This window comes from Gossypium arboreum, chromosome 13 (assembly GCF_025698485.1).
Source record: "Gossypium arboreum isolate Shixiya-1 chromosome 13, ASM2569848v2, whole genome shotgun sequence".
In the NCBI taxonomy this organism is placed as follows: domain Eukaryota; kingdom Viridiplantae; phylum Streptophyta; class Magnoliopsida; order Malvales; family Malvaceae; genus Gossypium; species Gossypium arboreum.
This window is the reverse complement of record NC_069082.1, coordinates 8,557,391-8,567,748: the sequence shown is the minus strand read 5'-3', so window position 1 is coordinate 8,567,748 and position 10,358 is coordinate 8,557,391. Positions and strand designations below refer to the sequence as shown.

The 10,358-nt window shown below is 32.7% G+C and overlaps 1 protein-coding gene across 1 annotated transcript; it reads left to right on the top strand.

Moving 5' to 3' along the window:
- The first annotated feature begins 651 nt into the window (after positions 1-651).
- On the top strand, positions 652-3,904 carry LOC108463550 (la-related protein 6C-like). The gene is made up of 10 exons (XM_017763475.2): positions 652-1,469; positions 1,957-2,038; positions 2,132-2,226; positions 2,349-2,420; positions 2,517-2,596; positions 2,691-2,769; positions 2,867-2,914; positions 3,013-3,081; positions 3,166-3,291; positions 3,371-3,904. Exons 1-10 carry the CDS (start codon positions 1,041-1,043, stop codon positions 3,587-3,589), a joined length of 1,299 nt encoding a protein of 432 aa, XP_017618964.2. The 5' UTR covers positions 652-1,040; the 3' UTR covers positions 3,590-3,904.
- Positions 3,905-10,358: the final 6,454 nt, after the last annotated feature.

Sequence of the window (10,358 nt, the reverse complement as noted above, 5' to 3'; positions counted from 1 at the left end):
GGGAGTGCCCTTGTTGTGTCTACTTCGCAATACAAAATCTTTTACAATAAACTATGGAAGATACACTGTCCACTAAAGCAGAAAATTATGCTATGGAGAATTTACAAGGACTATGTGCCTACTATGTATAGCCTATACAATAAACGAGTGGCAACTGTGGAGACAATTCATCATGCGATGGTGGGATGCGAGTTACCATTGGAAGTTTGGGCCACATATAGCATTTATTGCGATACCTCGCAAAAACAGTGATGATTTCCAGGATCAAATTCTACAGTGTGTGCTTCAGAACTCAATGGAAAAAAGGCAAGTTGCTAGTTACCATTTGTTGGGCTCTTTGGCATGCAAGGAAGAAATGGTTACATCAACGAAAGAAGGAAACCACACAAGCTACATCGGGGTTCATACGGTCTTAAATAGCTGAATCAGTGAGGGCTGAAGGGTTTTTACCTGAGAATCGAAGCTGATACCCTGTCCGGCGGGAACCATCGGTGGAAGGGATAGTAAAGGTTAATTTTGATGTGGGGTTCAGAGCCACAACCAGCACATCCACTTCAGGAGTAACTGCGAGGGATCGAAATGGCCTGATTTTAGGGGCATGTGTTCATACAAATAGTGATGTTCCCAACCCTTTTACCATTTAAGTTATAGCTTGTGTGTATCCCTTGGACCAAAGTGTTTATATATATATTATGGATTATAGATTATACATGTAAAAATATTTTTGATCAATGACTTTTTTGGGAAGAAAAATGTAAAAATGAGTGTCAAAATGGGTTAAGGAAAATTGGAAAGTGAAGGTGGAAAAAAGAAAGGGTCAAACCCCAAAGCGAAGGGGGCATCCCATTTATATATGTATAAAATTTTATAGGAATAAAATCCATTCTCTCTCCATATTTGGGCGCCAATCGTGGATTCATCCTTATCGAAAACAATACCCTTGCAGTTACTAAACTTTAGGAGAGATTATATCAAAATCTTCCAACTTTCAATTTCAAATTTAACCAAATATCCAAACAAAGTGGAGAGATATAGTGTGTATGTGTGTGTGTGTGAGGGAGATCGTAATAATCATAATAGTAATAATTAAAGAAAAACCAATAATGGCACAAGCACAAGAGCAACCCCAAGAAAAGTTTCAAATGAAAGATGCCATGGTTGCAGCAGCTTCAGCAAAAACAAGCGGTGGCAGCAATGGTGTGACGTTCAAATTCAATGCACATGCACCGGAATTTGTGCCCAGTTCTCACACCCAAATCCCCATTTCGGGTTACTATTACCCTTGTTTCCATTATCTCGGTGGTGGTGGTGGTGGGGGCATTGGCGCTGGTGTTGGCTCCGATTGGTTCTTCGTTGGTGAACAAGAACCTGCTGCTGCTTATATGTTCTCTAATCATAATCTCTCCTTCCCTAATTTTTCTTACAAGAATGTTCTCAACGATGATCTCCGCCAGAAGATTATCAAACAGGTAATCATCATTTTATATATATGTAGCAGTTCATTGATTTGCTTACTTCATTCAGATTTTTTTTTTTAAATTTTTTCTTGATTTGATGTTTAAGCATTCTCCAAATACAATGGAAAATTTTAAATTTTTGTGTTCAACATTGAGTAATATAACTTTTAATAATAAACTGATTGACCCATATCCACCGATGCTTAGGTTGTCAAAATTTAACCATACCCTTGTTGCCAAGCGACATAGCTTTTAACAAGAAGTTGATCGACCCATGGTTACTGATTATGTTATACATGACTATGTATTTGACACAGATATTTTTTAGATTTTTCCATATAGTTAGAGGATCTTTCGAGGTTACCTTTCTTTATCCATGTGTTGGACAAATATGAGTACTTCTAAAAGAATGAAGAGTCCAAGCAACATAGGCCACAGATGCTTTTATCTTTACATATTGTGAGAATGATATGATCCTAATACTGTATGTATAAAACAGGTGGAGTACCAGTTCAGTGACATGAGTCTTATAGCAAATGAATCTTTCTCCAAGCAAATAAGTAAAGATCCTGAAGGTTATGGTAAGGAAACTTGAATGTTCTAGCTCTTCTTGTTCTTATGTTTTTTTAATCATAACTGTTTTTAAACACATAATGCATTGCCTTTTGCTTTAGTGCCCATATCTTTTATTGCTTCTACAAAGAAAATCAAGGCTCTCATTACAAACCACCAGCTATTGGCTCAAGCACTTAGGTCCTCTTCAAAGCTTGTAAGTTCTTTAGTTTTCCTATTAATCTTTTTGGAACTCCAAACTAAATTGAATCTGCAGCATTATCTTCGGTTTTCTTTCATATGTATTAAACCAATATCTTTTTGTTATGTGCTTGAAAGGTTGTGAGCGACGACGGCAAGAAGGTTCGACGTAAGCACCCTTTCACCGAGAAAGACAGAGAGGAAGTGCAGGTAAGATAGTGTGGAATTTCTCAAGACATGTTTGTTTCCTTTTAGTGTTTTGGGTCACTTGTGTATGATGCAGCATTGTTTCTTATTCTTATGCAGTCCCGTACTATCGTTGTTGAGAATTTGCCTGACGATCACTCTCATCAGAACCTTGACAAGATTTTCGATGTTGTCGGAAGGTTGATCTTTTATTATTTCTTTTTCAGTTTTCTAGTGAGTTTATGTTTAGAATGGAATTTGTTTGCAGCACATTCTAATGGTGTTCTTGTACAGTGTGAAGAACATTCGAATATGTCATCCTCAGGAATCCAATTCTTCCCGCTCTAAGAGTGATTTCTTTATGTCTAACAAGGTACGAATGTCGGAATCAAAACTTGTTTTCTTATTTGATTCAAGAGATTACTAGACAACTTCGCTGATCATTCACATTTCTTTCTATTTTCATGAAGCTACATGCACTTGTGGAGTATGATTCGAAAGAGATTGCTGAGAAAGCGGTATGTTAATGCAGTAATGCTCTGCTATTGCTACAACTTGGTATGCTTCAATTTTTATGCTTTTGCAGTGCCATTCAAGGCTTACTTATTTGCCTCAGGTTGAGAAGTTAAATGACGAAAGGAATTGGAGAAAGGGGCTTCGAGTAAGGTTGCTGCTTAGACTCACGGTATGTCTAATCACATGTACATAATATTATATGCTTATGTTTAATCGAATCTGTTTACAACTTTTATACGAAATGAACATGCAGCCAAAGTCTGTTCTGAAAACTAGAAAATCAGATTTCGATGGCATATTAGACGATGACAATTCGATGCTCACTGATTACTATGAAGATTCCTCTCAGCCAACCCATGTTGAATCCATCGAGAACAATGTAAGCTTCGATTTTCATTAACACTCTAGCTATATATCAAGATAACTTAATGTTTGAACCATATTTCTATTCTGCTAAGGCTGAGGATAATACTGTGGGATCGAAAAGGGGATGGGCTAAAGGGCGTGGGAAAGGCCGAGGGCGTGTTCAAAATCACAGTGGACGCGGCTTGCTTGCTCTATCCCAACCTGGCAATGCAGTCCAATGTGAAGCACCTATGAAACAGATGGCTAAGGGTCCGAGAATGCCAGATGGAACCAGGGGTTTCACCATGGGACGAGGCAAGCCATTGGACTGATAGACGATACATTCATGTTTTTTCCCCCTGGTCGTCTCCGATCCATATTAACTAGAATGGCTCCCGCATTTCTTGAAAGTAGCATGAAATGATTTAGTAGCTATATGCATGGTCTAGCCTTTAATATGTTATCAATAAGTCAAGGTTGTATAGTTTTAGTACTGTTTTTTCCTAGCCTATTTTGTTAGCAATTTTCTCCTTGCACACCACCTTTTTTTTCATGATTATGTTATTATTTGGGATTCAGTCTTTTTGTTATAAATTTTGTCACCTATAAGAATAATGCAATTGAAAGGTTACATATGTTTATCCTTTTCTCTATTATAATTTCTTGTATAAGATTGCATAAAATTAAATTTTGTATAATTTAAGTGTAAATTTAAGATTTATTCTTAATTTAACTGTGATCCTTTTTAGAGTGTAAATTCTTATCCATGCTCAAAAATTGATTTGATCAAATAAACTCAAATACAACTCGATCTAATTTGATTATAAAATGTAGTGATATAAATAGTTTAGATTTGAATATGTGTGGATATTTGACTTGTATTTTGAGGATTCTGATATATTGTAAATTAAGATGATATTTAAATTCAGATATTATAATTACTATCCCTAGCAAATTTAAAGTGAATATTAGTTCTTGAATATCCAAAATGGCTTGAACTAGCATCGGCCCACCTAAAAATCCTAGACTCAAACTACTTGATCCCAAAACAACTCGAACACAAAATTGATTCAAACCCTTCTCCAAGTAGTGCAGATTTGAATATCTGCAAATATCTAACTTGCTTTTTAGGATTCAGATATTGTAGATTCAGATGATATTTAAATTCGAATTTTCTAATTACTATTCCTAGCAAATTCAAAGTGAATATTAGTTCTCGCATATCCAAAATGGCTTGAACTAATAATGACCCACTTAAAAATCCTTGACTCAAACCATATGAACCCAAAACAACTCGAACACAAAATTGATCCAAACCCTTCTTCAAGTAGTGCAAATTTGAATATTTGCAAATTTTTAACTTGCATTTTGAGGATTGGTTATTGGATGGTATTTAAATTTGAATATTCTAATTACTATTTCTAGCATATTTGAAGTGGATATTAGCCTTAGAATATCAAAAATAACTTGAATTTATAATATCCCACTTAAAAATTCAAGACTCAAGCCACTTGAACCTAAAACAACTTGAACACAAAATTGATCCAAACCCTTCTCCAAGTTTGCTTCTTACTTTTCCCCTTTGTTGTCTTGTCTTTTTATTTTGCTCAATATTTCATGATCAACTTGATCACCAGTTTTACCAGAGAAGCTAAAGGGTAGGCAGGGACCTTAGCCCCTTGTTCATATAAGGAAATTTCATCAGTAGCCTCTCTTAATTTTAAATCATTTACTTTAAGCCTTTTACTCATTTGAATAAATAGAAAATTTGTATTTTTTATCCCTCTTATAAATTGTATTATAATCTCCCTTTCAAAATAAAATTTTTAGCTTCGACCCCCAAAAATTTTAGAATTTTATCTGACCGCCTAAACAATTTCTAGCTTCATCCCTAAGGTATTACAATAGTTCATATGTTCCTATTTATTCAACATGATTGAATATGGTGTCTGGGCAAGGACGAATTCAAGGGTAGGTAGGGCTCTTGGGTTGGTATAATTTCACATTTAGTTTTTCTTAAAAATTAAAAGTTTAATTTAGTCCTTTTTAACTTTGGTCATATGAAAGTTTTTCCTTTTTGGCCTTTCTAAAATATTATTTATTCAATTTAGTCCATTATAATACAATTTTTTTTTTTTGGATTTGATCCACACATTTTTATTTTATTTTATCTTAACCTTTCAACATAAAATTTCTGACTTCATCCCTATATGCTCAACAATGATACGAGTATTGTGAATCCGTGCACTTCCATAATTGTTCTTGTTAATGTATAGAAAAACCAGCTATGAATCTGTAACCTCATGGTTGTCTGAGTTTTATAACTTAAAGAGTTAATATATACGGAAATACTTAAACTTGGCAATTTATATTTGGTATATATATATATATTGACCCAACAAGTACCTAAACTTGAAAATTGTAAGCCAACTTGATATCTTTTTTCAAGTACCTAGCTAACACAGTTAAAATACACTATGTGATCTCAAAAAAATACATTGATAGGACACTGACGACCAATAGCATGGTGACACGTGATAACCTCACATTTTGACATGTGATAAATCTTTTTTACCTTGTGTGAAAATGTGAGGTGCCACATGTCATTATGCTATTGGTCATTAGTGTTACATTGATGTATTTCAATGATGTTAATGATGTAACTAAAAAAAGTATCACGTTGTTTTATAGTTTTTAAATTTAGGTACTAATTAGATTCAAAAAAATATTTTAGATATCAATTAAGTATAAATTACCAGATTCAGATATCTCCATATATATTAACCTAAACTTAAAACCAAACATTATTGAAATAGTGTCATTTTAATAGGTCGAAAAAAGCTCAGTGTTTTTTTCTTTTACATGAACATTAGACACTTCATCCAAGTGTCGAATATGTGTTTGACATAAATATAGTTGTTACACGATAAAATATGTAACCAACATATAAGAACACATCGAATAATAAAAAAAAAGCTTAATTTATAAATTGGCCCTTAAAGTATATCTTTTTTTTTATATTGGTATCTAAATTTTTTTGGGGTCCAATTAGGTACCTAAAGTTATAAAACGTTGGCCCTGTTTGGTAATTGGCTGATTGTTGGTATCTAATTGTAATGATTGGTTTGACCAACTACTTCTATTAACTGTTTATTTAAAAGTGTTTGGTAAAACTTAGCTGATTGCTAAAAGTTGATGTGTAAAATAACAAATAAGGGTATGACACATTTTATTGTCAAGTATTTATTTGTTTATAATACTTTAGTTTTTATTGGGTGAAATTATTGAAATAAAACACTATTATCAAGGAATTAAAACATCCATTATGAAAATTAATTAGTGAATATTTTTAAAATTTTAAATAAATAAATTTCTTAAGTCCCTTATTTGGAAATATTAACCTTGTAAAAATTGAGCAAACATGGTCAGATATGTCATTCCACATATACCATTCTCAATTAATTGTGAAAAAAGTTGTCCATTCCTGCGTTTTTTATTTTTGAGGTTTTAGCTCAACAAGCTCTTGTAAACCTCCATTTACCAAACATTACAATTAGAGGACACTAAAATTAGAGGGTTTGACTATCCAATACTCCATTTGTGCCCAAATCGACTAAAAAAACCTAGAACTCAATTTACCAAACACCTCATTATGCTTTCTAGTAAAAAAATAAATTGTTGTTAAAAAAACGTTGGGCCAATGAGAGGATGTCATGTATGAGGCTTTTTATATTTAACTATTTAAAATTTTCAAAAATTAATATTAGAATTTATATTGATTTAAATGAATTTTATGATGTGGTTAAAAAATGTTTACCTTTCCATCTCTCATTCACTCCCCTTTTTTAAGTTGTAAACTAAAAAAAAAAGGTTTGAATCCAGGAGATTTCCTTTCTATCTTTAATTCAAATCTTCTTATTTATTTCAATTTTGATTCCAAAAACAACATAATGTTTACCGATTCAAAAGAGTTATAATGATATTGTGATGCCTCAATTAACCCTAACCCTAAAATTATTTTCATGAACTCAATCAATTCAAGTTTTGGATTTTTTATTTAACCTAATTAAAAGTGTAATATTAGGTTTATCGAGTTCTTTTCTAAGGTTTTAAGATATTAAATTTTTAGGTGTTTTGATATCGAAGGGAGTCAATCACAAAGCCTTCGATTGAAAAAAAAAATCAATGATAAAAGCCACATACATGGAATCCTCTTATTGGCCCTTCAGTTTTTTGTAACCGACGTTTATTTTTGGATTAAAAACCATAACGTTTTATAATTTTAGGTATCTGAGCCAAAAAAAAAAATTAAGTATTAGAAGCTAATTTGTGAATTAAGCCAAGAAAAATAGATTAATGAACACTACGAAATGCAAGAGATACAATAAATGTTGTTATTTTTCTTTTCCAAATACATAATCAACAATGAGTTTTTTTTTTTGGTGAAAAGAAAATGAATAAATCAACTACATAAAACAACCGTTTTCTTTATCTTTCTGTAACAAATCAATAACTTTCTTGGCAGCCTCGTTAACTGTGTCTGAAGATACGCTAATAGTGCATCAACATACTTTTCCTAAATTCTAACAAGTTTTTTTTTTAATTTTAATATTTTTAAATTTAAAATAGTTAATTCACAATCTCTGCTGACACATATTCGGATACACATTATCTTATATATATACTTATACTTTAGCAATTTGATGTTTCAATATAAAGAAACATTCATACGTGACATATCTAATAATTTCCCATTTGCCATTATTTAAATTTGTTATGTGTAATTATTAATTAATTAAAAAACAATTAAGGATTTAGAATCAATTAATTTTAAAATAAAAAATCTATTAGATATGTTTGAATAAGTCTTCAGCTGTTGCTAGAATACTAGAGAATGTTAGCTTTGAATAAATTTCCTAGTTTTACTAGAGTTATGTTTCCTTGTTTCTAGTTGGGTAGTTGTTAGAAATCAGCAAATAGTGTTGGATTTAGTTCGTTATCTTTTGGATATTTTATTTTGTAAGCTCGACTATATATATTTGGTTAAGCACATGAATAAACTAGGCTTGGGAAAGCAGAGTTGCAACTAGCTAAACACTAAGAGAGTGATGGAAATTGAAAATACCTTCGTGCAACCTTCAATTCCTAAGTTTTATGTTCACTATGATCATTAGGAAATGTTGATGGAGAATTTTTTGCGTTCAAAAGAATACCGGAGTTTGGCGGAAACTAGAATTACTATTGCACCTACTGTAACAACACTTTATAAGGTGCAACAACGTCATATTGATGAACAGAAACTTGAGGACTTGAAGGTGAAGAATTATCTATTCCAAGCTTTGGATTGATCTATTCTCGAGACGATTCTCAAAAAGACACATCTAAGGACATATAGGACTCTATGAAGAAAAAATACCAAGGTTCTATGCGGGTTAAGTGAGTACAATTACAGGCATTAACGAAGGATTTTGAGACACTCCACATGAAGGCTGGAGAGATGGTGAATGATTATTTTTCTCGTACACTTAGGATTGCGAACAAGATGAGAGGTAAAGGTGAACACAAAAGTGACAGAGAAGTAGTGGAAAAGATATTGTGATCTATGACTTCGAAATTCAATTATATGGTATGTTCTATTGAGGAGGCACAAGATGCTAACAATCTGTCTATAGATGAATTGCAAAGCAGTTTGCTAGTGCATGAGCAAAGGATGACTAGCCCAAAAGAGGAACAAGCCTTGAAGGTAACTTATGGGATATCTCTAATTAAGAATAAGGTCCTAGTGGCTACTGAGGATAAGGTCGAGGACGTGGAAGGGCAAACTTTGACAAGTCTACTGTTGAGTGCTTCAATTGCCATAAACTAAAGCACTTTCAGTGGGAATGTCAGAGTAAGGAAAGTAACCATACAGAGACACCTAAAGAAATACTGCTCATGGCCCGAGTTGAGGCTGAACAACTCAAGAGTGATGATTAGTTCTTAGACTCTTGTTTCAGCAATCACATGTGTAATTGAAAAAAATGTTTTGCAAACTTCAATGAGCAATTTGTAGATAATGTGAAGCTAGGAAACAATGCAATCTTGGTGGTAAAAGGAAAAGGGAATGTGCAATTGCATATTAGCAATCAAATATAGGAAATAACTAAAGTATTTTATGTGCCTGATTTGAAAAATAATTTGTTAAGTGTTGGATAGCTTTAAGAGAAGGACCTAGTTGTGCTTATTCAACACAACAATTACAAGATTTATCATCCTGAGAGGGGTGTTATCATGAAATCTACGATATCCCCCAATCGCATGTTCAAAATTACAGTACTGTCCCTACCAATTGATTCAACCTGCTTCAATACAATAATTGAAAATATTGGTAAATTATGGCATTGTCGTTATGGTCATTTAAGTTTCAAGGGGCTCAACCCCCTACAACATAAGGATATAGTATTTGGGTTATCGTAACTAATAAAACCATCAAGAGTGTGCATGGAATGTCTGAATGGGAAGCAACAACGAGATCCCTTTCCTAAGAAGAGTTCGTGAAGAGCTAAATGGTTGTTGCAATTGGTTCATTCCGATTTATGTGGACCTATTCAACCAATTTCTAATAGCAACAAAAGATACATTATCACTTTCATAGATGATTTTTGGATGACATGGAGCTATTTTCATAGATGATTGTAGTCGGAAGACATGGATCTATTTTCATAGATAATTGTATCAACCCTATTTTATTTTGAAAATTTTATAATTTAGTCCTCAGGTTGGGAAACTTGGCTACTATATTTGAAATCGCAATACCAAACCCTGGATATTGCAATACACACTTGATGAAATTTGAAGTTTGGTTACTGTTTTTGGTATCACGATGTGTCTTTGGTATCGTGATGTCAAGTATAGAATATCGCGATACCCAATTGTCACATTTTAAAAATGTTTCACTTTAGTCCTATTTCGCCGTTGGTTTAGTATTGAGCTTTTGTAAGCTCGAATTAAAACCATAAAGTAATTATTTTGTTATATTTTAAGTTTGTTTAAAAATGGATTACATGTATTTAAAAATAGATTACATGTATGATTACTTGTTTGTTAATTGATTGATTGTAG